Source organism: Hyaena hyaena, unplaced genomic scaffold, assembly GCF_003009895.1.
Source record: "Hyaena hyaena isolate Hyena2069 unplaced genomic scaffold, ASM300989v1 scaffold_37, whole genome shotgun sequence".
NCBI classification, from domain to species: domain Eukaryota; kingdom Metazoa; phylum Chordata; class Mammalia; order Carnivora; family Hyaenidae; genus Hyaena; species Hyaena hyaena.
In genome coordinates this window covers 646212-673233 of record NW_024080669.1, presented here as the reverse complement: position 1 = coordinate 673233, position 27022 = coordinate 646212, and the positions used below count along the sequence as shown (strand labels likewise).

At 48.1% G+C, this 27022-nt stretch overlaps 1 protein-coding gene across 1 annotated transcript in view; it reads left to right on the top strand.

Annotated features, from left to right (window-relative positions):
* Positions 1–19853, top strand: part of POU2F3 (POU class 2 homeobox 3) — a 72786-nt gene extending 52933 nt beyond the window's left edge. The window contains exons 4-13 of the mRNA XM_039229265.1: positions 238–342; positions 1796–1898; positions 4163–4245; positions 6835–7017; positions 7415–7556; positions 9231–9367; positions 11513–11674; positions 16815–16881; positions 18257–18389; positions 19362–19853. Coding sequence (XP_039085196.1) covers positions 238–342; positions 1796–1898; positions 4163–4245; positions 6835–7017; positions 7415–7556; positions 9231–9367; positions 11513–11674; positions 16815–16881; positions 18257–18389; positions 19362–19401 — 1155 coding nt within the window. The 3' untranslated portion in view covers positions 19402–19853. The remainder of the gene's footprint in view (positions 1–237; positions 343–1795; positions 1899–4162; positions 4246–6834; positions 7018–7414; positions 7557–9230; positions 9368–11512; positions 11675–16814; positions 16882–18256; positions 18390–19361) is intronic.
* The last annotated feature ends 7169 nt before the right edge of the window (positions 19854–27022 follow it).

The following is a 27022-nucleotide window of genomic DNA, read 5'->3' as shown; positions in this document are numbered from 1 at the left end:
CCCCTCTTGCAGATTCTGACTCCAGAGTGCCATTCCCCTGCCTCTTACCAGCTGCCCTGGGCTGAGGGGCACACAGGCAGGCATATGAAGCTGCAGCCCTGTAGGCACTATAGGCACCGAACCATAGCTCTTTGCTCTCTGGGCTTGTCCCCAATCTGCCTTGACCTTCCCTGCATTTCTGTTTCTGTCTGCCTGGGGAGGCCCCGCACTGATGCTCTCCTGCCTCTACTTACACAGATTAAAACTGAGGACCTCAGCGACTCCCTGCAGCAGACCCTCTCGCATCGGCCATGTCACCTGAGTCAAGGACCCGCCATGATGTCTGGAAACCAAATGTCTGGGGTAAATGCCAGCCCGATGCTGGGGAGCCCTGATAGTCTCAGTGGGCCAGGGAGTTCAAGTCAAGCCTTCTGCAAAATGCTTGACCTCTAGACCTGGCTCTCTGTACATTCATGGTCTGAAAAGCCCCCTATAGGGAATGTGATTGAGGGATTCAGGCCTGGGGGGATGGGATTCCAGAACAACCCTCCTATAGGGGAAGCCTGGCTGCCTCTACCTCTCTGGGACAAAAAAGAGCCAGTCTTACTTGAACAACAGACCCGGAGGCTGTGGAGCTGGTGTCTGCCAGGCGTTTCAGGGGAGCCCCGTCATGACAACCATCGCTACCAATATAGAGCATTTCTGTCTGCAGTGAGCCCACTCTCCTCCCTCAAGGTTTTGCACCAAAGCCAAAGTAGAGCTGAGTGTCGTGCGGGGAAGAAGGAGGCACCCTGAAACAGTAACAGCAAACGTCTGAGCGGGCGGGTGGCCATGTGGCGAACCCCTCTCTTAGTCTGGATTACCTGGGGAAGAAATGCCACCCTTCCCTGGAAATATTTAAGACTGAAATGCGCACCCATTCCTTCACTTCTTCATTCAGCAGAGGTTTGCCACATCTTTGTGTACAGACCTAAGCCCAGCCCTCTGGGGGTGCAGAGCCCTGAGATTCTAGATGCCCCACATAATAGAGCTGGTATTTCCCCTTCGGGGGCTGGTGAGAGGAGCCCAGGGGAAATGGATTTGCTGTTTCATCAAATCGGTTGTGTTAAGAAATAATTACTTGCCCCGTCTTCCAGGAAAGCCTTAGGCCCAGGAAATGGCCAAGACACGGCGTTTCGTATAGTCAGGTGGCATGAGATTAAAAAACCGAAGTTAGACAGTCAGGATTTCTTTTTTCTTTCTTTTTTCTTTTTAATTTATTTCTGAGAGAGAGAGACAGCATGAGCAGGGGAGGGTCAGAAAGAGAGGGAGACACGGAATCTGAAACAGGCTCCAGGCTCTGAGCTGTCAGCAGAGACTCCAACGCGGGGCTCGAACCCACGAACCGCGAGATCATGACCTGAGCCGAAGTCAGATGCTTAACTGGCTGAGCCACCCAGGTGCCCCAACAGTCAGGATTTCATGTCGTTTCTAGGGTAAACCTCTGAGAGATGGGTAATGCTCAGCCTGTGCCTTCGACATTTACCATCTCCTTGGGAGACAAGACGAACACACACAAAAGTTAAATAACAAGGCAAAGTTTAAGTACACTGGGCTGCGAGGCACTGCCTGGCGGAGGGCGGGGGCTGTGACAGTGCCAGCATTAATGGAATCGTTCCTACGTGCCAGGCACTTGAGCTACGCAGAGGCATAAGGCAAGGTCACTGCCAACACACTCTCAGAGTCTGGAGCCCCACAGGACAGATGGGCAGCAGGCAGATGGAGTCAGCACTCCCAGCGTGTAAATTCGGTGATGTATGTATCTCTCCGTGTGCAGGACATGACCCCCCTCCATCCACTCCAGCAGCTCGTGCTGGTTCCTGGCCACCTACAGTCCGTGTCCCAGTTCCTCCTCTCTCAGACCCAGTCTGGGCAACCAGGTAAGAACTCTGGCGTTTTCTGCATCAACTGAGTCCAGCAAAGCGCGGCTGCGGCTTCAGACGAAGGAGCCCGAGTGTGGGGCGTGGGTGAGTGGCTCACCCCTCTGGCATTAAGACCCGAGGAGGGGACCCTGGCATTGCCCCCTTCAGGCTGAGAGTCCTCTGCTCTTCCCTCTCCTCTTCCTCAACTTCACAGCCAGGAGAGACTGAGGGGCAAGTTGGCAAGGAACGGGGGTACGGGGACTGGGGAGGGGGGGCCAGAGGGGAGCAGTACAGGAAGGAAGAGCCCCTTTGGATACGCAATGCACACGGGTCCCAGTTCCTTGGAACTCTTTCAGGACTGATTCAGATTTTCACCTCCAGGAAGCTGGCCGTGACTCTGCTTGGGTAGAGCGGCAGTGCCATCCACAGGTGGTAGAAGGGGTTTTCAGATTTTCTTTGGTGTGGAAATCACTACCAGAGAGACTGGTTCCTGGGCCAAGACCAAACAGATTAGAATATTCATGATAATAGCTAGTATTTCTTGAGCGTGATTTACCAGGAGCTCTGACAAGTGATTTTCCTGGCATTTTTCAAAATAACCTTGTGTGGTAGACAGTCCTAGTGTGTCTCTGGTGACCATCTGAGACCTGTGTTCTTGGCCGTTGTCCTGCACTGCCCCCACCCCCCACCCCCCACCTCCACCGAGTGGGGCCAAAGTGATGGAGGGAGTACGGTTTTTCCACCAGTGTATAGATCCCAGGCAGAGGCTTCGGAAACCGAGATTCCAAATAAAATGCAGCTCTGCCATCCATCCCTAACACTGCGCCAATCACAGTCCACAGCCCTAGGTTCTGAGGCATCTCAGAGTATTTTTATAATGATGAATGAAAACATACTTGAGCCTTTAAGTATTTATTTTAGCGAAACAATGTATATCATATGCCGGGGTAGCAGTTAATTTCCTTTCTGTTTAAAAGATCGTGATGTGAAAATGGCCCAGACATATATATATAACCAATGAGGCCAGGGTGTGATGCAGGGCAAAATAAACAAACAAACAAAATTTGAAGGCAGAAGATACATTGGTTAAATTTTTTTTTTTTAATTTTAAGAATCACTTACTAGATGTGTGTCCTTGGGAAAGTTCACCTAACCTCTCTGAATAAAAACGGAGCAAAATAAAATAAAGTGGAATAATAGTCAGAAATTGAAAATTGGTGAAATTCCACCTCACAAGGTTATTGAGAGTTATTTGAAATAATGCATATGCGAAAGCTTCATGTATTTTGAAACGCAGTATAAATGCTAGATTACTATTAGCCCTTCAGCCTCTGACTCCTGGTTCAGAGCTCCTTATGAGAGATTTTTATTTCTTTTTATAAGGAAAATTAAGCCCTGACTTTTATAGACTGAGGAGCATAAAGGTCAATGTCAACAGATGCCGCACATCAGAGACTTGGAGCCACTTAGGGACAACAGAGACCCCAAGGTTCTGGTCTGTGCTGAGTGGTTGGGGTGACCCGCCCCATTGTCTGCTCTGGTCGCTTGATAGCTCTATTCCTGCAGCGACAGTGTGAGCTCCTGGCTGTGGTCCTTCCTACAGGGAGGCCACTGTCATGACCACCAATCAGGCAGAGCCCTTCATGGTCCGTTTTCCTGGAGAGTTAAGGAGAAAGCAGGCCTCAGACAGTACAACGAGCAGACAGAGGCCATACCACCAGATTAGAGTTTCCAGAGGCTTGGGCCCTGGTCTTCTCTCTCAGCCCTTCCTCCCAAGTAGAAAATGTCTTCATTCTGCCAAGAACCTCTGGCCAGTGACTGGCCGCCTTTTGGAGCTCTCTGGCCCCATCTGTATGGTCTGGCCTATTTGTGGATTTGCACAGGCTTCTGTGGCCATCGAGCTACCCCTGCGGGCAAAATGGAGCTCCTCAGCGCCTCTGCTCTTGCTGCGTTTCCTTCCCTGTTGGATTTCTTCAGCCTGGTTATCAGCTCCCAGAGCAGGCTGGCCTTGACCCTGCTCAGCCCGTGCCCCACTCCAGGGCAGGCGGGTGGGCAAGCCAGAGGACTGGTTTGGGGATTGCTGTTTACCTGTTTATTCGTGTCTTGTTCACCTCCGCCTGTGTGTGGCAATGCCAGTGCCTGTGGGGGCCCTTTTCACAGGACTTGAGGTGGGTTGAGGGGCCTGACGAGGTAGCAGGGGGTGGGGACAGTTACCTCGGTTCCGAAGCCGTGGAGCCTGGATTTTATTTTGTTTGTTCCTTTGTCCCTCCCCTTTCCCTCAGGTCTGCAGCCAAATCTTCTCCCCTTTCCACAGCAACAAAGCTCTCTCCTCCTCCCGCAGACTGGGCCTGGCCTGGCCTCCCAGGTAAATAACCGCATTGTTCCTGTTTCCCCTAAGAATGGCTCAGCTCTTGATGGAGAGGCTCACTGGTTTTCCCACCCCCTTGACGGTGTGCTTATGCCTCTGGGAAGAGGAACTAGCAAAGGCTTATCCTTGTTCACACAGGAGGAATCCAAGCCCCCGCCAGGAGAAATGACTGACCCAGTATCACCAACTGCGCTGGGATTCGAGCCCAGATTTCAGCTCCCAGGCTAGTCGGCTACACCAGCCCCGATCAGGCCCTGCTTTCACTCCCTCCTCTTAGGACCAGGGGTCAGCTGACTTTCCAGGGGTGCCATGGTGACCGCCAGCTCTAGTTGGGTCTTTTCAAGCCTCAAGGAGGAGACCAGAGTCCCATAGGCCTGATCCCAAGACCACAAAGCCACACTCTAGCCTCTGGGTCCCTCTTAAGACCCAGTATCCTAGACTGCCTCCTGCAGTGTGCACGTGTGCGGATCAGAGGTCTGAGATCTGCAAGAGGGGCTGTTAGCAGACTTGCCATGTTGCCCCACGGTACCCGTTTGCCAGTTAGAAGAAAGCACCTCTTCCTCTGGCCGGATGAGGCCTCACGCCAGGTGTGTGGTCTGTTAAGAGCTGTATGGTAGCTGCCGCTCCTCCTCTCATTGGGGTGCCCCTGTGCCCAGCTGCAGGAGACGGTTCTGCAGAGACAGGTGTGCAGAGACAGGTGTGCAGAGAGCTGGGAAGGATCCCAGAGCCCCACCGTCCCTTCTGTGCGCTAAGATCCCCGTGGATCACTAAGGGCCCCGGCTCTAGAGGGCTAGAGTGTTCACTGAAGACATCAGGAAGGGGAGAGGGTGCCATCTAGTGGTTAATAGGCATGGGGACACTCAAGTCCTAAACTTCACTCACTCAGACTGTCATCATAGACTTACATCTGGAAGAGATCTTATAGAGGCCCAAGATCAGCTCTCACATCTTATGACACGAGAAGCCAAGAGGCTGTTCAGAAGGTTATTAAGATTGTCCAGGGAAGTGGTAATAGGGGACTTGCTTAGGGTTGTGACAGTAAGAGTAGAGAGGAAAGGGCAAAGGAGGACATATTTTGGGAAGATGATGACTGCAATTTGGTATCTCATTGGATGTGAGAGGAAGAGAGAAGAAAGTTTAGCGAAGAGCTAGAATTTGTTAAAGAAGAAACGAATCAATGAAAAGGAAGTCTCAAAGAGGGCTGAGGCTTTCCACCCCATCCTGCAGAACAGGATCAAACCCATGAGGCTTCTGAATCATTCTGTTCTAAAAGATCCTTCGCCAGGGTCCTTTTACCTTCCTCGTCCTAAGGCTGCCCATCTGAATTATAAAATCTGCAGGTCTCGGAAGAGAGAAGGAGGTAAGTTAACCTTAGTCTAGGAAAAGAGTAAACTAGGAAGGAGAGAGAAGACGGTGGATATAGGCAGTGTGGTCTACATGGACAGTGGTCCCTGGACGGGACACAATGCCTGGACCCCTTGGTCTGGGTTCCATTGCTTGTGCAATGGTGGACCTCTTCAGGAGGGGGATTCAATCCAACCCCAAAAGGGCACAGCATCAACTCAAGGTTTTAGAGTCCATTTTTCTATGAAAATGAACTACAGGAAGAATATCTCCTGACAACCATAAATGAGATAAATGAGATAGCCCTGGACTACTTTTGATTTAAAAACAAAAAAACACAGGGCGCTTGCCCAGCTCAGCCGGTGGAACATGCGACTCTTGATCTCGGGGTCATGAGTTCAAGCCCCCCACTGGGTGTCAGGATTGCTGAAAAAATAAATAAAAAAACTTAAAAACGAAAGAAAAACAAACACACAAAACACACCCAAACAAGACTCTCATGAAAGAAAATGAGGGTTAGAAAGTAAAATAGCAGTCATAAGTGTCTAAAATTTTCTGGAAGTTCTATTAATATCACAAGTCTCAGATGTTCTGTTATCTTCAGTTAATGCCTGTTAAACACCTCAGTTACCCTGCTTTGTGGAAAAGAACAGGCAAGGCAAACAACCTTTTCCTTGTCTCATTCTGAGATTTGTTTTTGGGATCTTTGTAAACAACCCAGCTGTTCCTTTTATGGTGGAAAGTTGAAAGAAGGAAGTTACCTGCTCAGAGTCAAACAATGAGTCATAGACTAAACTCCAGGAAGGCCACCTCCCTGTCCCACACTCCTGCGCTGCCCCAGCTATTCTAGCTATTTGCTAACCCTTTGTAGCAATCCCAGTTTCCACTTCCAAACCATTGAAAAAATAGGAATCAAGTGTACCCAGAGATCTGTCATCTTCTAAGTGGGCCCCTTAGTATACAATAGAAAGTGCCATTTTTTTTTCTACGTCTTTGTTTTGAGAACAGGGACAGAGAGCGAGCAGGGGAGGGGCAGAGAGAAAAGGAGACACAGAATCTGAAGCAGGCTCCAGGCTCTGAGCTGTCAGCACAGAGCCCGACATGGGGCTCAAACCCATAGACTGTGAGATCATGACCTGAGCCGAAGTCGGACGCTTAACCGACTGAGCCACTCAGACGCCTCTAGAAAGTGACATCTGATCTGAGCCATTGTGGATCTGTTTGACCTGTGTTCCCTCTTAGGCAATTGGGCGCCCCGGGCTGCCAGGATCTTCTTTAGAACCCCATCTAGAAGCGTCCCCACATCTCCCTGTGACAAAGCATCTACCCAGCTCTTCAGGGGCCGATGAGCCCAGTGACCTGGAAGAGTTGGAGAAATTTGCCAAGACCTTCAAGCAGAGGCGCATTAAGCTGGGCTTCACACAGGTTTGGTTTGCGGGGAGCTAGAAGGAATTGGGTTGAGTGAGTGGAGACTGGGCTTCCTGAGTGTACATTTCAGGAGGAGCCTGATGTTCAGTGTGTTTTCCCTGAGAATAGGGAACAGTTTCTATTGGTAAGGAAACCAGGAAACACTGCTGGGAAATGATGGGAAGAAATGAGAGCCAGACAAGGCGTTGGGCACATGGGCCTGGTCCACTCAGAGCCTGGGGAGGGAAGTGAACCAAATTCTCCCTCTTAGAGGGGAAAAAGCTGGAAAGGAGCCAATAGGGGGGCGTCTGAAGGTTCTCTGGGTGCATGATTGGCACCAGGCTGGTGGGGAACGTGGACAAAGAAGAGAAAGAGCCCTTCCCTCCAGCTTCTCCCTCTTGATCCCCGCATGCAGGGAGATGTGGGGCTGGCAATGGGAAAACTATACGGGAATGACTTCAGCCAGACCACCATCTCGCGATTTGAGGCCCTCAATCTGAGCTTCAAGAACATGTGCAAGCTCAAGCCCCTGCTGGAGAAGTGGTTGCACGATGCAGGTAGGCGGCGGGGGCTCAAGGATGGATGATGCCCCAGAGGATTCTGCAGGGGAAGGGGCTCATGACTTGTCTGGCTTGAGGTTTTAGGCAGCCAAATATGTAAGATGCCTTCTCCTCCTGAGCCTGGGACCATTTGCGACATGACAGAGGAGGCAGGCAAGGGGAGAGGGAAATGTTGGCCTCGTTGCTGAGAAGGCCCTTTGGAGGAAATGGCTTTAGATCTGTGGCCATGAAGACTTGGCCTCATTCCATTCTCTGCCCTACAGTCACCCAGTCTAGACCTGAAGACAGCTCACCAGGGACAAAATTTGAGCCTGCAGGACAAACACACTTACCTTGCTCTCTGGACCGCTTCTAGTTGGGAAGTGGGTTCTCCAGGGTCTCCTAGGGGAGACGGGAAGGCAACAGGCACAACCCAAGCCCTTCATCTGGCTGACCTTGAGCAGGTCTCCAGGGCATAGGGAGCTACTGTGAGCAAGACTAGTGGGGAAGGTCCTATAGCAGGAGCGAGGCCTGCAGGATTCTGTCGGCTGGGTGGCCTGAGAGGCATTCCAGGAGGTCAAGGGTATAAGCCAAGGTCAAAATGTTTAAAATACTGACTGTGAGAGGTTGGTGTCTGGGAACAGTGTGTGTGTGCGTGTGTGACAGGTTCTCACCATGGCACTATCAACATCTTGGGCCAGAGAATTCTTGGTTGGGAGAGGCTGTCCTATGAATTGTAGGGCATTTAGCAGCATCCTTGGTCTCTACCCATTGGATGTCAGCAGTACCTGCTGCCCATTGAGACAAACAAAAATGCCCCCAGATATGCCACATGTCCCCCGGGGCATGGGCATGGTGCAGAACCGCCCCAGCTGAGAACCACTGGTGAAGGCAGAGAGAAACAACAGAGCTGGCGCCGGGCTGGGCTCTAGTCAGAGACACATGTTGATGAGTACTTCCTGTGCAGAGGAAGGAAAGGGTGGGATGGGCAGCCATGGAGGTCGGTCACACCCTTGGAAGTCCCTCTGCGAGGAAACACGGAAGGTCAAGGAACCTGTCCCCAGCAGCTTGTCCCTCTGGCACCTTTCTTCAGGGCACTGAAGTGAGAGAGATGATCAGAGGGCCTTAGGATCTTTGGAAAGAGATCTTACAGGTTGTTTCTAGTGCGTCTCTCCTACCTGACATCTGAATCCTTCCTGTGGGGCATCCCTGCCCACTCATCATACAGCTTCAGCTCTGACACTTACCCTGAAAAGAAAGTGACATCAACACCAGCATTCTGCCACCACGTGCCATTGCTTTTAGCTCAAAACAGCAGTTTCAATTTTACTGAGGATCCCTATCCAAGCAGCCTTGGAAAAGACCCATGAGTGTTCCTTGTAGGAGCCCTAGCCTGCACTCACACACACCCACACATGCCACTGATGTCTGAGTGTCCCTGAGCCATGACTGCAAACAGTGGAGGCACTGATGTGGGAGTCATGGAGGACCTTTGCCCAGAGCAGTGAGGAGAAGCAGGATTCTTGGCCTGTTCTGGTTCCCCTGCTGTGGGGGGGAAGGGGGCTGGTCCTGAACGAGCCACCACAGAGCCCACCGGGAAGCAGTGGTGGACCTCAAGGCCATTAACACAGAGCATTAACTGGCTGTGCTTTCTCTTCTCTGAGCTTCCTTTGCCTTTCCACCTCCCAACAGAAACCTCTCCATCAGACCCCTCGGGGAGCACCCCCAGCTCTTTCCCCACCCTCAGTGAAGTGTTCGGTAGGAAGAGGAAGAAACGGACCAGCATCGAGACCAATATCCGCCTGACTCTGGAGAAGAGATTTCAAGATGTGAGCGGCTCCTCCGGGTGGGAACGGGTGGGCTGATGTGCACAGTTGGATGAGTGGACACACTCAGGCCCCTCGGTGCCACACCTACTCTGGGAAAGGGTCGGAAACCAAGCACAGGCACCCTCTCCAGGCACCCATGTGTCCCAGTGAGAGGGTGACTTCATCTTGGGTTTCAGGAACTTCTTCCTCCACTGACCCTTCTTGCCTTGATATTTTTAGAGGGCCCATTGACTCTCTCACTGGGAGAGTTAAATAATGGGATATGGTCGGGGTTGGGGAGGGCACCTGGGTGGCTCAGCTGGTTAAGCATCCAACTTCAGCTCAGGTCATGATCTCGCAGGTCCCGAGTTCGAGCCCCACGTCTAGCTCTGTGCTGACAGCTTAGAGCCCGGAGCCTGCTTTGGATTCTGAGTCTCCCGTTCTCTCCGCCCCACCCCTGCTTGCACTCTGTCTCTATATCTCTCAAAAATAAATAAACATTAAAAAAAAAAAAAAAAAGACTGGGATATAGGGTCCCAAAAGAGGGTGGATCTCTGTATCCAGCGGAGGCAAAGGGAGCAAAGCCAGAACACTCTATATACATTCTTTCTTTTTTCTTTTCTTTTCTTTTCTTTTTTTTTCTTTTCCTAAGTATAGTTGACATACAATATTATATTAGTTTCGGGTATATGGCAGAGATTCAGCATTTTTACCCATTACAAAATGCTCATCATGGGGGCACCTGAGTGTCTCAGTTGGTTGAGTGTCCGACTTTGGCTCAGGTCATAATCTCACGGTTCATGGGTTCGAGCCCCACATCAGGTTCTGTGCTGAATGCTTGATCAGAGCCTGGAGCCTGTTTCGGATTCTGTGTCTCCTTCTCTCTCTGCCCCTTCTCTGCTCATGTTCCATCTTACTCTGTCTCTCAAAAATAAATAAATGTAAAAAGAAATGCTTTTTAAATGCTCATCATGATATGTATAGTTCCCATCTGAAATTCTTTACTTTCTATGCTTTGGTTTGTATTTTTAGAATTATGAATGTAGTAAATGCTCACTGGAAACAATTAGGAAAATATAGGGAAGTAGAAAGAAAAAAAATCTACCATCAAATGGCATCTAAATATATTTCCTTCTGTTTCTTTCTTCCGCACACATTTAAATACTTGTGATCATAGAATATGATACATTTGTTTGAACTTGTAGCAAAAGCATATTCCTGAGCCAGTATGTAGAAGCTAATAATAATACCAGCTTTGTGCCCTGTGGGAGCTGGGGAAGAGAAGAAGGAAAAACAAGTGTGGTCTAAACAGCTTCTAATCAGGATCCCTTGGATTCCAGCCTTCAGAGCCTCCATCCACACCATACAGGTCCCTAAAGGATGTGCCCTTGGCCTCATTTCACCTTGTGGGCTCCAGGCCTCCAAGACCGCTGCCCACTCCAGTGAATCCGCCAGTGCATCTGGCTCAAGGATTTGATGGCCGCATCCTGCTGGCTGGATGACAAGAGCTGGCTTTTCCTGGTGATTAGGTTTCTGGGAGCAGCCTGAGGAAGGGAGGGGGTATGTAGGAAAGAGGGGAGGGGGCTGAGATCAAAGATTGGGTGGAGGGAGAGGTTGGAACAAGAAAGTGCTGCGTATATATGTCTCCACAGTCTTGAGTCCACATGCTTCAGCTTATCTTTTCCTATTTTGAGGAAACAGGAAGCCATAACACCAGAAAATGTTATCAGGTTATGCGGTGAACATGGGGTTCGGGATTCTACCTGCCCCATACGGCTGTCAAAAGACTTCTCTTTTCAGAACTTCTCCTGAAGTAAGAAGTGAAAGAAGAGAGCTACGTTTTTGGATCCTCTGTTCTGTGGCAGGCCCTGGGCTTGACAGTTTACACACGGTTTCTCACTTTATCCTCGCAACTATCCTATACAGCAGGTGTTATTGTTCTTACTTCATACGTGATAAGGCTGAGGCTCAGAGAAGTTAAGAAAGGTTCCTAAAGCCACACAGTAAATGATAAAGCCAGTATTCCATCCTGGGTCTGATTCTAAAACTTTTGATCCACCTATCGGTCTATCTTGTTCCTTGGAACATCGGGCCCCCACCCCTGATCCTTAACCCTGCTCCCCTTTCCTGCTGACCACACTCTGTCCCTTTGGTTGGTCTCCGCAGAACCCCAAACCCAGCTCAGAAGAGATCTCCATGATTGCGGAGCAGTTGTCCATGGAGAAGGAGGTGGTGAGGGTCTGGTTCTGCAATCGACGTCAGAAGGAGAAGCGAATCAACTGCCCCATGTCCGCACCCATCAAACCTCCCATCTACAACTCCCGCTTGGTGAGTGGCCAAGAACCAAGTACTGGAGGGCGGGAGGTGGGGGGGTGGGGGGGGTGGGGTAGAATAGAAATGGTGCCTGGAAGGTAGAGTCTTCTCCAACCTGGGGAAGATGGCGGTCAGGAGTTGAGAGGGGCGTACGATAAATAAATAGGCAAATAGATGCTGTGTGTCACATAAACATAATATAAAGGAGAATAAAGAAGGATAAGGGGAATGAATGTAACTATGAGGAGATGCTTTTTTAATAGAGAGGTCAGAGAGGACCTCCCCGGTAAGGTGACATTTTAGTAGAGCCCAAAGTGTAGAAAATGAATGAGGTATCTAGAAGAAAGAGTGGTCCAGGCAGAGGGATCAGCAAGTAAAAAAGGCCTGGCATGTTTGAGGAACAGAAGGAAGCCAGTGTGGCTGGGGCAGAATGAGGAAGGAGGCGAGTATAGGAGGGGAAATGGGAGACGTAACGTAGAGCAGACCACTCAAGGTCATGGAGGTCAGCAAAAGTTTGTACGAAATAAGCCACTGGAGAGCTGTGAGTGGAGAAGCCTGAACTGGCTAATGTGGAGAATAATCTATGTGGAAAAGAAACTCCAGCGAGGAGAACTACAGTAACCAGGCTGAGAGTAGAGGAAGCTTGGGCTAGGGTGGTAGCCATGATGGTGACAAGAAGTGGTTGGATTCTGAATATACATCAGCCATGGAGCCAATAAGATGTGCTGAGAGCTCAGATATGGAATGTGAGAAATGAGGCCAAGATGAATTCAAGGGTTTTGGTGTGAGCAACTGGTTGGAAGGTGCTCTGCCATTTTTTTTTTTTAAGATGATGAAGAAAGCCAGAGGTACAGGTGTGGGGGTTGGGAGGGGGAATTAAGAACTCGGAGCTGGTCAGATTAAGCTGGACATGCCTTTTAAGGATCCGAGAGGAAGTGTCAAGTGGACAGTTATGTCTGTGATTCTGGCTGTCAGGGGGAGAAGTCAGGGCTGGGAATAACTTGGAAGTTTGGGAGTAGGAGATATTTTCTCCATCCAGGGAAAGATGGTGCCTGGAGGAACATTCTTCTCCTTTATCCCTAGGGACGCTAGAGTTGGAAGGGAACAATGCCACAGTCCTCAGATCTGTCAGCACTCAAGGATGGGTGAGACTCAGCCTTGTCTGGAGTGGAACATAACTGTTCCATCAAAACGTGTTTCATTCTTTCACCAAACATTCCTTTAGCATCTACTATATAATGAACTTTGTGTAGAGTTCTGGGGATACACAAATAAATAATACCTGTCCCCTGTCCCAGAGGATCTCACCACCTAGCAGAGGAGACAAAGAAACAAATGATAAACAACATGATAATTTCTCTAGGAGAATTTAGGAGTTACAGCTAACAAAGCCTTGCAAAGGTGGTGGTTAGAGAAGGCTTCCCCAAGGAGATAATTAATACCTGAGCTGAGTCTAAAATGACAAGGAGTGAAGAGGCAAATAAGTGTGGGGTGGAGTTCTCCGGGGGGGTGGGGGGGGGCGTGTGGGAAGTATAAGAACAGTAGCAGGAAACAGGGAAAGTTTATGGCATGTTCCTGGAACTATACGTGGTACCCTGTAAAGGGAGGTTGAATGATGAAGCTGGACAGACCAGCAAGGGCCAGACTGAGGGGCCTACGTACAATGCTAAGGAGACGGCTTGGAGAAGTCACTTAAGGATGCTGAGCAGGCCACTGACACAGTCAGATTTGCTCTTTAGAACGATCACTCCAAGCGCAGTGTAAAGGGTGCAGAGAGTTTGAGAGACAGAAGACTGGTTGCAGGGAGACCAGGTAGGATGTGGCTCCAGTTACCCAGGAAAGAGATAATGAGGGCTGAAGCAAAGCTAGGGGCAAGAAAGAGGGGGAGGGAGAGAGTCAAGAGATAATGAGAAGGTGGAATTATTGGGTCTGGGGTAATGAAATGGAAATCGGGTAGGGGCAGGGAAATGACGAAGGAAAGAGAATACTCTGGGATGACTCTCAGCATTCAGGTTGGGCTGATGGGCCAAGGGATTGCACCATTGATGGGACAATCAGACACTGGAGAAGGAGCGGATTCAGGAGTAGGAAAAAGTGATGCTTTCCCTTCTTTGCATCATTATAATGTCGCGTGAGGCCTGTGGGACCCCCAAGTGGGACTGTCCTTGGGCACTTGGAATGATGGGTCTGGAGGTCAGGAGAGAAGGCCGGGATGGAGGTGTGGATCAGGGAGTCATAAGCATAAGGTGGTGGTTGATATCCTGGGGGAGGAGGAGCTCAGCTATGGTGTTTGTACAAAGGAGCCAAGAAAAAAGTCTAGATCTTAACCCTGGGGAATGCCAGCAGGTGAGGGACAGGTAGGGGAAGAAACTAAGAAGGAGGAGCCAGAGGAGGCAAGAGATTGCAGTGAAGGAGATGTGAGAAGCCCTGTAAGAGTGCTCTGGGAGCGCAGACAAACGCAGATGAGAGACACTCCAATCAGAATGGAGTCTGGGAGGGCTGCCCCCTAATTTGTTCTTTAAACAAATTAAGAATTAGTAAGAACACCATACCAGGCAGGAAGAACCATCTGTGAGAAGGCACGGGATTATAAAACAATGTGCTGCATTTGGGGAATCACAGTGTTGCCATCTGGCTGAAGCTAAGGTTCAGGGACTAAGTCAGGTTGATGAGAGCTGGCTCACGATGGGCCACAGGTACCAAATTACCCTGCAGGCTGGGAGAAAGCAATGAAAATGTTAAGTTGGAGGCAAAGGATATTCATTCGTTGTTCTTTTCTTAAATATTTATTGAGCACCTACCATATGTTTGGCACTCGGACATGGTGGTACACAGGATGCGTATGATCCCTGTTCGCAGTCCAGCAGGGAAAACAGACACTAAGCAAATGCTCTTTGTCATGAAATCTCTAGAGGAGATGGAAGGGGATTTAGAGGGACCTAACCTGGTCCCGGGTGTCAGGGGCTCCTTGGAGGAAGGATGTTCAAACTGGCAGCAGAAGAATGGGTAGATGTTAAGGGGGCTCGGGGGTGCACAGGGAGGACAGAGCTTAGGGAAGAACATTCTGGGCAGAGAAAAGAGTGTATGCAAAGGCCTTGAGGCTGGGATGGGTAGGGAGGAGGAAGCATAGAAAGCTGGCATGGGGTGGAACCCAGGGGATGAATGAGTGTGAATGAGGAGCCTGGAGTGGTAGGCGGGGGCTAGATTATGTCAGGCGTATCAAGGAAATGGAACCATGTCATAAGAACATTGCAATCTTTAAACACGGGGCTTTGGGAGGTAGGTTCTCACTTTGGTCCAACCCCAACCCAAGACACCCACATGGAGAAAAGCAGTGGGAGGCATGGGGGAGCTGGGAAGGAGCCTGATTCGTTCTCTTCATTCAGCCTTTATTTACTGAGCACCTACAAAGTTCTAGACACTGTAGTAGACCTGCACAGGCATCACCCTGCCCTTGTAAGGACTACAGCCTAGTTGGGGGGGGGGAGGGGGAGAAGATGGTAAATGAATAATTACATTAATGCTTGTGATGTTACAGAGGCAGCAGATAGAGAACATGTTCTGACCCTATCTTCTCCTCAGGCACAGTCTCCTTGGGATTAGGACACAGTTTCTTCTGCTTCTGATATGAAGTGATCCTCAGAATATACAGTTAAGCAAAAAAACAAAAACAAAAACAAACAAAAAAAACCCAAAAAGCAAAACAAAATGGTGCAAACCAGTGTGGGCAGAATGCTAGCGAGCGATTATATAAAAAATTAAAAAGGGGGAGCCTTATATACATCTGCTTGCATACGCATAGCCTGCCTCCAGAAGGAAACAGAAGAGGCTGGTCACAGTGACTAAACACATTATTTATTTTCAAACAACAACAAATGTCTTGGGTGTGGCAGTAGGGAGGAGAGGAGGAGAAGAGGGAGAGAAATCATTGATAACATCTCTTACCAGGAGGCCCCACACCTGTCTCCACCCTTCGTGGGCCCCCAGCCTACTGAGGAGGCTCATTGTAAGAGGGCAGGTAAATGAAGAGAGCAGGACCGGAGCTGATTAATTGGGAAACGAATACATGCCGCATCCTGTTGGGATGAGATGATCCGAGCTGGGGAGGGGAGGAATATCAAATCACAGCTCCCTGAGAACTTCCTTCCAATGTCCTTTGAAAACATTGATTGGAGCTTCCCCTGTCGGCAGGAGAAGAATAAAGGAAAGTCAAGGTGTGCAGATGTCAGCTCAAATGAAGAGGTGACCAGTGTCCAGAGACAGTTGACAGCTTCCTTTCGGGGAGGAAGGGAACTAATACTTAACAAGCCTGGTACTCTTTGCCAGGCATTGAGTTGGAAGCTTTATGGACATTATCTTATTAAATCTTAATTAAAAGGAAATAGAAGGGAGGTATTACCTCTGTTTCATGGATGAGAAAACCAGATCTCAACGGGGTTAGGTAACTTGCCCAATGTCACATGGATAGTTATGGGGGAGCCAGGTTCTCATCCCCAGATCTGTTGGGCCCTGATGTCTGTTCTTTCTATGACATCCTTTTCCAGGTCGTGCTAAGGCAGTAATTCTTAAGGGGGGAGAGTCCTGAAACGTAAGGAGGTTTAAACTGAATGATCGTAAGTCCCTTCCCAATCTCCAAGTTGGCAATGTTGTGAGGTCTCCAGGGGAAAACAAAAGTTCAGCTCCTCCTGTTTGCTTCGAGGAGTGAATGGTCCACCTAGACACCAGGCCAGGAATCCCGAAACAGGGTTGTTAGGGCCGGGCTCTGCTGTACTGAGCAAAGGGATCTCTTAGAAAAAAAGAACTAGGCACCGGCCAACCAACAACAGTGTCTGTCATAGCGGGGAGCCAAGCCCTCTGCTCGGCAGCTTCACCCTGGCAGTGCTGAGGTCACCTCGTCAGGGGACACAGCGGGGAGGGCAGGGCCCAGTGTCTGCAGCAGGGAGCTGGTGCCGGACTGGACCTGGAGCACATGCTGTATGTGGTCCAGAGGCCTTCTTCTGGAAGCGGGGGACAGAGTGTAGGTTTGGAGCTAGGCAGTTGGCACGGATGCTGAGTTCTACTGTCTGCAGTCTGCGGCCCCGCACCCTGGCAGAAGCACTCAGGATTGGAGAAGGGAGCAGACCCAAGACACTTACAAGCTTCTGTTGCCTTCCAGGTCTCTCCCTCTGGGTCTCTGGGCCCCCTCTCTGTCCCTCCTGTCCACAACACCATGTCTGCAACAGGTGAGCTTTACTATGGGGTTTCTTAATAACTCCAGAATTCCTTTAAATAATGGGACGGTAGACCTGAAAGGTGACTACGTCAGCATTCCTTAAATGTATTTCGATGGCTATTAAAATCTGTGCTAGAAGAAGGGTTTTGTGATCATGTAAGTTTGGGAAATGCTGAAGAAGCAAAGTTTTTTTTTTTTTTTAATGTTTTATTTTCTGAGAGAGAGAGAGAGACAGCATGAGCAGGGGAGGGTCGGAGAGAGAGGGGAGACAGAATCTGAAGCAGGCTCCAGGCTCTGAGCTAGCTGTCAGCACAGAGCCTGACGTGGGGCTCAAACCCATGAACCATGAGATCATGACCTGAGCCGAAGTCGGACGCTTAACTGACTGAGCCCCCCAGGCGCCCCTGAGGAAGCAAAATTTAAAACTAGTGTTTGCTTTCTGTTTTAGCAGCCATCCTTTCTCAGCACCGGAGTGCATTTTACATCCCTGAATGAGCTGTAGAGAAGGCAGGGTTTTCCAAACCAATATTCTGCAGCACTCTTATTTTTCAAAAAGTACCTATAGCCTTTCAAAGAACTAGGAGAGTGACCATATGTCTGCATGTGCCCAGGACAGCCCCAGTGTCTGCCTCTTGTTCGCACATAATCAATCAATAGCACTGCTGCCCCCTCTTCAAGGTATCTTGGCTTGCTTGGATGGTGAGATATCTGTCCCCTTATTCACGGATGCTGTTTGGGAAACCCAAAAACAAGCATCCAAATCTGCTCTTTTACAGAAGACAGAAATGAGTTTGAGGGGAGCGAAGCCAGATGCCACAGGTCAGAGCTGCTTAGCAAATGGCCAGGGACCGAGGCTTGCTTGGACCTCCTGTGTCCTGGCTGTGCTCTTTCTAGGAGATACACGGCTATCTTTCAGTGGAGATGCGGACACGAGAGAGGCTGGCGATCTTTAATTGCGCCTTCAGATGCTCTTTCCCTCCCCTAGTCCCTTTCTTCTCTTTCCTCCTTTCCTCCTTTCCGAGCTTTCTTGTTCTTTTCCCCCTCCCACCTCTCAGTCTGGGGCTACATACGCCCGGCCCAGGGTGTGTCCTAGAGTAGGATGATTTTGGCATCTGTCCCTTTTGCGTTTGGCAATTCTTGGACTTGCAGAACCAGCCACGCCACTCTCCAGGGCCGGGCGCACTGAGAAGAGCATTTATGAGAGCCCCTCTGGGCCCGGGTGGATGCAGACGCGGCAGGAGGTGTGGGCCCACACGGGGGGGGGGCGGTGCAGGGAGGGAGGGGCCGGGAGTTCCTTGGGGATACACGTCTGAGGGGCCAGGTCACGAGGTCCCAGAACCCAGCACCATTATTTTCCCCTTGTTTTCGCCTCTCCTCGTCCTCAGTAACGTCATCCTGTTCCCCTGGGAACAGCAGCGGACCTTCATCTCCTGGCTCCGGACTCCACGCCAACAGCCCCACTGCATCTCAAAATAACTCCAAAGCAGCAGTGAGCGCCTCCGGTTTTAACTCTTCGGGGTAAGGCGGAGGAGAGAATACCGAGACATTCCAGCGGGGGCCAAGGGACCGTGCAAGAAGTTGGGTCGATCCTTTGGGAAAGAGCGCTTGCCACTTTCTTGGAGAGGAGAGTTGGGGTGGCGGGGCGGGGACAGCGTACACAGCCAGGCTGGACCGTATCCCTAGAGAGTGGGCTTTTAAAGAGAAGCTTCGGCCAGTCAGCAGCCCTGGCAAGAAGCTGATGTCAACAAAGCCAATATTTCCACCCTCACTGGGAGGGTGGAAATTTCCAAACGCTCCTGTGAGAAAGGGCCAGGTCCTTCAGTGGGCTTAGGGGCGCTCCACTTTGTGCCGGGAGCCCTGCTCTCGGGGCGTTCTGATGTGAGCCGGAGCTGTCAATGTGGTAGACAGAATAAGAGAGGGAAATATTGCCGCCACCCCCCACCCCCCAGCTGATCTTGGGCTCCCACGTGGGATACAGTGAGGGAAGCCACCCCTGCGGCCAAAGAGTCTGCTCTAAAAAGTATTCTCAGAGCAGGTGCTTTGAGAGATGACTCTGGATTCAGAGCATAGAGGCGTTTGAAAGTTAGGTAGTACCTTGCCAGAAGAGATGAATCGACTGGTCCGAACCCAGGCCACTCAGCAAGGCAGCCAGGTCTTACTGGCCAATATTGTTGCGCACACCAGACTTCTGGAGGTCTTCAAACACTCCTGCTAAAAAAATAAGGGGGGGAGGGGAAACCCATGTAATGTACATGTTTTACAGTGTTTTGAACTAGAATTCACATACTCTAAAATTTACCACTGAAAATACAATCCAGGGGGTTTTAGTGTAGTCACAATGTTGCATAATCATCGCCATAATCTAATTCCAGAACGTTTTCATCACCCTGGAGAGAAACCTTATACCTGTTAGCAGTCACGGCCCATTCATGTCTTTCCTCAATCACATTAGCACCTTTACGCATTGACTTGTTTTTTCCTTCCTTCCAGATCTTGGTACCGATGGAATCATCCCACCTACCTCCACTGAGACCAAAAAGTTTCTCCTAATCCACCTGGCCCTGTATTCCCCACCGGAAGGAAGGGAATCATACCTTCTGTGTATGGACAGATTACTGTCAGAAGAGTGAAAGAGAACCCCACTATCGACCCAAACTCTTGCTTCTTCAGGAGTGAGGGCCTCCAGAGATCTAAACTGTGATTGAACCATGTGCTGACTCTCAGTGCTCTTGAAACATATGGGCCCCCCCCTCACTGTTTACCTTTTTTACCTTCCTTCCCTGTGCTCCCATCTTCCAGTTCTAAATATTTCAGACAGCTTAGCTGTGGCAGTAGTCTTCTGGAGAAAGGACATCTTGCCATTATTTTCCAACGCATCCGTGGGACTCTCAGGGACAACCAAAGTTTGCCTGGTGTGCCAAACAACCCGAAAGAGAGATGACGGTTTTGACCCCAAACTTAGCCACCGCCTCCGAACCGATTCTAAAATCTGTGAAAAGATTTGAATCTGATGTCTCCACCAAGGACTTGATCTTTTCTCTGTTCATCAATCTTTTCTGACCGAATCTTCATTTCACGCCATTTTCTCTTTAGCCCCGCCCCCTTTCCGAGAACCAAAATCCAGTTGTGATTGCTTCTCCAGGTTCTCTCCTCTACAGAAGGCTGAGCCACCCTCAGTCCCTGGGCACATGTCTCTGCCCACAGGCGCTCTTCTGTCTGCTATCCCTGCCCTCAAGCTCAGGAGTGCTTATTCCTTCTCTTCCTCCCTGTCCTTACCTCGGTCCTCTCTCCCTCCCCACCCCGGCTGCAGAAGAAAGAACACAAAAGCGAACACGTAACAATTATGTTGGCAAAATACCTGTATATAGCCCTTTCCGGTTTTTGCAACGACCTTCTCTCCTTAATGTGGACTCTTCCAGCAAAATTTTTAACTCAGGTGTGAATTTTGAAGACATCGCTGTAATATTTTATCTTCTTTTTAAAAAAAGAAAAAGAAAGGAAAAAAATGCCAAAGTGTGAAATACTGTGCTAGCTTCCACAAGAGTTCCCACGTGAGCTGGGAATCTGTTGACTTCTTGGGAACATTATCTCTAGTCTCCTTCTTTGTGGGCCAGTGTGTAGAGATGTAACATGAAAGCCATTCCAGAGACGGTAACTTTAAAAAAAAAAAAAAAAAAAAAAAGACTGTATATCCAAGAAAAGGTTGAGATTCGAAGGAATCTCTCTGTTCTTAAATAAACTTGTATAGTTATGATATAAACGATTCTACTACTGATACGAGGTTTAGATTATTCTGTGTCTTTTGTTGAGGGGGGATATGAATGTATATGGTGAGATGAGATGGGGGAGCACTTGGCTGGCTCAGTAAGTGGAGTGGGCAACTCCTGATCACTCTTGAGTAGTGAGTTCAAGCCCCACAGTGGGCGTCGAGATTACTCACAAAAAATGGGATGGGACAATGCTTCAAATTGGTGCATTACATCTGTTACTCCCCATACTGATGCTAAAGATGACCTACATTACTACAGGGCTTTTAAGAGTTCAGAGTTCTTACTCTTTCTGACAGAACTACCTTGAGATCAGAGTAGCAAGAAACTGGTTGCCTCATTTTATAAGGGCCAGAATCATCATCGGAGAATAGTAAGGGGGAGGTTTAAGGCCAAGTCATCAGACTTAACAGGTGGAGGCAGAGGCTGAAAAGCTCATGTCCCAGATGTCCTGAAGGTCAATTATCCAGTATCCACACTAGAAAGCGATAGGAAAAGCAAAGCATAATTAAACAATCAAATATATGTGGCTTTGGAAATGCACTGTGACTTTTGAAAACCTGGTGGGTTTTCTTAGGTTAATAAAAATGTAAGTAGTTACCATTCCTCAGGTTGACAGTGACCTGTGCGAAAGGGAAGCGCTTCAAAACTGTAATGGCTCATGGGGGAGGGGGGAGGGGTGACCAAAATTGGGATGAAACATTTGTTGCAAATAATATCCAAGTGGGGAATCTGTATGTAAATAATCAAGACTTAACTGTTTCTGATGTTTGAATGGGCCTTATATTAAGACTATTCTTTCATACATGATGCTGGAGAAGAAAGCATATTAGTAGTAGGTACTGCCTCAAGAAAAGTTCCTGTTGGAAGTGGCTATGTATGCAGCAGAGACAGTAAGAGGAGTCTTCGGCACTAATTTTGAGTATATAAAAGGACCATTCTGCCACCCATGAGCCCTTGTGTACATCCCTGTGCATTCACACACAGGCATGCGTACACTCTTTGTATACTCATGGGTGCCAGAGCTGACCCCTTCTGTAGCCATCCTGACTACCGTGACATCTTATTCAGGTGAGTGCCTAGAGTTAATAATCTGCACTGTCCACAATGCTGGTTTTCATCCATTTCACCTTTTTTAAAAAATTTTTTTTAATGTTTTATTTATTTCTGAGAGAGAGAAACACAGTGTGAGCAGGGGAGGGTAAGAGAGAGGGGGAGATACAGAATCCAAAGCAGGATCCAGGCTCTGAGCTAGCTGTCAGCACAGAGCCAGACACAGGGCTTGAACCCATGAACCGTGAGATCATGATCTGAGCCGAAGTCAGACGCTTAACCGACTGAGCCACCCAGGTGCCCCCCATTTCACCTTTTTAGAAAACTTTATTTTTTTAGAGAAGTTTTAGATTTAGAGATTTCCCATATACCCCTGCCCCCTCACATGAATAGCCTCTCCCCCATTATCAACATCACTCACCAGAAAGTACCAGTTTTTTTTTTTTTTTTTTTTTAGACCAAGAATGAACTTACACTGACCCATAATAATCACACAAAGTTCACAGCTCACTCTTGGTGTTGCACATGCTACAGGCTAGGGTAGAAATATAATGATATACACCCATCATTGGAATATACAGGGTATTTTCACTGCCCTGATTCTCTGTGCTCTACCTATTCATCTCTCTACCCCCTACATCCTGGAAACCGCTGATCTTTTTACCGACTCTAATACCTCTGCATTTTACAGAAGGTCATATCGTTGGAATCACAGTACACACCATTTCCAGACTGGCTTCTTTCACTTAGTAGTATGCATTTAAAATTCCTCCATGTCTTCCTGGCTTAAGAGCCATTTCCTTTTAGCACTGAATAAATAATATTCTATCATCTGGATATCCCACAGTTTATTTATCCTTTCACCTACTGAAGAACATCTTGGTTGCTTCCAAGTTTTGGTAATTATGAATAGAGCTGCAGGGTGTCTGAGTGGTTCAGTCGGTTAAGCCTCTGACTTTGGCTCAATTCATGATCTCATGGTTCATGAGTTCAAGCCCTGCATCAGGCTTTGTTTGGTTAACAGCCATTGATTAGATGTGTCTTTTGCAAATATCTTCTCCCAGTTTGTGATTTGTCTTCGAATTATCTTGATATTTATCTTTTGCAGAGCAGAAGATTTTAATTTTAATGAAGTCCAGCTTACCCATGATTTCTGTCCTGAGTTGTGCCCTTGTTGTTGTATCTAAAAAGGCATCACCATACCCAGGAGCATCTAGGTTTTCTTCATCTAAGTGTTACCTTCCTGAAATTTTACATGTTTTGCATTTTACATGTCTGCCTATGATCCATTTTGAGTTCCTTTCCGTGCAGGGTGTGAGGTCTGCGTCCAGCTGCATTGTTTTGTTTTGTTTTGCATGTGGATGTTCGGTAGTTTCAGTACCATGGGTTAAAGACACCATCTTTTCTCCGCTGCGTTGCCTTAGCTCCTTTGTCAAAGATCTGTTGACTCCATTTATGGGGGGTTTCTTTCTGGGCTCTCTATTTGAGCACAGTTTTTATGAAAGAAATACAGAATTGTAGCCTAACTGCTCAGCCTTCAGTAGCTTCCATTGTCCATTGTCTTGGATAATTGTTCAGCAGAACCAAACCCTGGAAGCAGGCACTGATTTGCCTTTCAGAGCTGCGTGATTCCCTAAAATCCCAGTGAAGTTCAACCAAAGATTGGTTAGCTTCTTCAGCATCTAATTAGGCACAAGGGAATCGAAGGGCGAAACCCTGTCGTTGTCCTGGGGGAAAGAAAGAGAAGAATTGATCCTGCTAATTTGCAAATTTTCATACTTCAATTTTTAGTTGACTGAAGACTGGTGGGCCCTGCCATGGACTCCTAATTCTAAGGACTTTTGGTGCAATTCAGAGAATTGAGCTTAGCCTCAGGACTCAAGTGAGGAATCCTGAAGCTAAGTTTTCATGGCTCAGTGCCTCTCCTTCCTGCACATTCTGTGTGTACCTGTAATAACTCATGTACTGCATTTGCTGATTCTTCTTCTTCTAGACCGTGGGGAGCTCCCTCTAGCTGAGTCTGTCTCTGTTTCTCTCTATGCCCATGACTAACACTGTGCCTGGTACATAATGGGAAATTAAGATTTTTGAAAATTAAATTTCTTTCTTTCTTTTTTTTTTTTAAACATCTGAATAACTTCTAGTGCCCTTCATTGAGGTTAGGAGCTGTGAATACCGAATAGTACAGTGCATGTCTGTAGGGGATTCTTGTCAAGTGCAGAGCCATACTGCCTGGGTTCATACTCATATCTACCTCCCACTAATCATGTCACCTTGAGTGAGTTCCTTGATTTCTGTGTGCCTTAGTTTCTCACCTATAAAATGGGGATAACAACAGTAGCCATCTCATAGGGCTGTGAGAAATGACTAGTTAATATTTGTAAAGTGCTTGGCACAATGCCGGGTACATTAATAAGTGATGTCTGCTATTAGTATGATTATAAACACAATTATTGTCATTATTATTCAAATAAATTGGTGGAGAGCTTCCTGTTCCTGTTCTCCATTATAGCCCAGAACTTTTGTGGGGGGCGGGGGGATATCACTGTTCACGAATATCTGATCAGGTAAATCAAGGGTTGCGGCCAAAGATATGTAAGTTAGTAAATACAATTCCAGGTAATGAAGCTTGAACTTGGACTATGAATTACCCTAGGATAAAGGCTCCATTGGAAGAACTGGCACCTTCCTTATCCCCTCAGCCTTTAGACCCCTGAAGCCTTTTAATAGTCTGTTCTTTCCTGGAAAATGGTGGCAGGAAGAAGTTAGTTCCAAATGCAGATACTAGAACAAGAAGAGGGGCACCTGGCTGGCTCAGTCGGAAGAGTATATAACTTTTTTAAAAAAATGTTTATTATTTTGAGAGAGAAGGGAGTGAGGGGAAGGGCAGAAAGAGCTAGAGAGAGAATCCTAAGAAGGTTCTGCACTGCACTGCACTGTTAGTGCAGAGCCTGACAAAGGGCTCTATCTCATGAACAGTGAGTTCATGACCTTAGCTGAAATCAAGAGTTGTATGCCTAACTGACTGAGCCACTAAAGTGCCCTGAAAGCTCTCAGGGTTATGAATTCAAACCCCACATTGGGTGTAGAGATTACTTAAATAAGTAAAACTTAGAAGAAGAAAGAAGGAGGAAGAGGAGGGGAAAAAGGAGAAGAGGAAGAAGAAGGAGAAAATACTGCAGTGATTGTAAGCAAATGGGGAAGAGTTGAGATCCGACTACTATCCGTTTAGTGAAATGGATACTTCCGTCTTCTCTTTCATCAGGTTCTCATTACCTCTTAGCTTGTCTATTCTTACCCACGTGAAGCAGACGGTCTTCTCCAGTTTGTCTTATAGTGATTTTAGTTGAGTGTATAGCAGTGATTCTCAATTTTGGTTACACAGAAATCACCAGGAGAGCTTTTAAAAAGATGGATACCCACACAGATTCTGATTTACTTTGGGGTGCGGCCTGGAGATTTTTAAAAGCTCCTCAGATGATTTTATTGTGCCATCAAGGTTGAGAACCGATGCCCAACTGTGCATACAAATCACTGGGAACCTTGTTAGCATGCAGTTTTCATGTTGGGGTTCAGTTGGTCTGGGGTTAAGGTCTGAGATTCTGTGCTTCTAACAAACTCAGGAGATAGAGATTGTACTGGGCTAGGGGCCACACTTTGAGTAGTAAGGGCTTGATAAAATTATTCCCTTGCCTAATAACATCATAGACTTCTTGTTACCCACATAATAAGATGCCTCAGCCTGGCATCTCAGTCTGGCATCAGAGTCATTTAAGGCCCTCTGACAGCAGTGGTTCTTAAATGTGACTAATATCTGAATGACCCATGGGGAAATTTTAAAAGATATATATTCCTAGGCCCCACACTAAGCCTACTAAATCGTACTGTTCAAGGTATAGCCTACAAGGGTATTTTGAAAACACTTCCCAAGTGGTATAGAAGATCAACAAGGTTTAAGAGCCACCATATGCTTCTAGTACACTTTTCCAGGTTCATTTCCCATTCATTCAACCAGCAAACATCTATTACACCCGCCTCCTCCCAGGAATTAGAAAAACAAAGATGAAAACAGTTTGATCCTTACTCGTGAGAGATTGACAAGATAAATGCCAAAACTAGATTATTAACTACTCCCCAGCCGTGGTGTAAATGCTCACACTTCTACGTATCATCTTCTCTTTTCAAGACTGTCTGGGCCCATTGTCACCCATCCTGATAAACCAAACCATATGCCCCCTTTATGCCATTTAATCCTCCAAACTAGTTTGGTCATCTCTTCCAACTTACTTCCCTTGGTATTAAAATAGATCTCAGAGAGGAGAAAGGATTTACCCCAGTGTCACAACAACAACAATGAACATTTATATAGTGGCTTCCTTGTGCCTGTCATTGTTCTAAGCGCTTTACACAGGTGTGTAAGAGTCTCACAATAGCTTTATAAGATAGCAATTACTATCCCCGTTCTATGCTTGAGAAAAGGGAGGCACAGAAAAGTTAATTTGCGCAACGCAGAGTCAGTAACCAAGCTGGGTTTATTTATTTGTAAAAAATTTTTTTTGATGTCCATTTATTGTTTTGAGAGAGACCGCGGGCACAAGTGGGGTGGAGAGAGGGGGACAGAGGATTCAAAGAGGTCTCTGCAGGGATCACACAACCGCGCTCACAGCAGGGATCCCAGACGAGGGGGGGGGCGGGGGGGGGCAAGGGGAGAGGAGGGGAATCTGGAGCTCCAACTAGGGAACTGCAAGATCATGATCTGAGCCTGGGGCGCCTGGGTGGCTTAGTCGGTTAAGCTTCCGACTTTCGCTTAGGTCATGATCTCACGGTTCGTGGGTTCGAGCCCCGCGACGGGCTCTGTGCTGACTGCCAGCTCAGAGCCTGGAGCCTGTTTCGGAGTCTGTGACTCCTTCTCTCTCTGACCCTCTCCTGCTCACGCTGTCTCTCTCTCTCTCTCCTGGAAATAAATAAAAAACATTAAAAAATTTTTAATATTAAAAAAAAAAAAGATCATGATCTGAGCCCAGGTGGGAAGCACAGTCAACCGAGCCACCCAGGTGCCCCATGCCGGGTTTATTTTGAAGCCTTATATTCTACTGCCCAGTTGGTGACAGGGCTATAACGAAAAGGAATCAACTTCTAATTCCCAGGCCTGAGCACTTTCCTGGCAAATTAACTGTGTGCTTGTTTCACGACTGAGACTCCAGCGTGAGGGCAGCGACTACGTCTTACATCTCCCATAGCGCTTAGTAGGGATGCGAGCCCTCAGCAGGTGGTCAACCACTGATTATTGGATGGGCTGTCCCAACATGGGGGGGGCGGTAATTGTCGAAA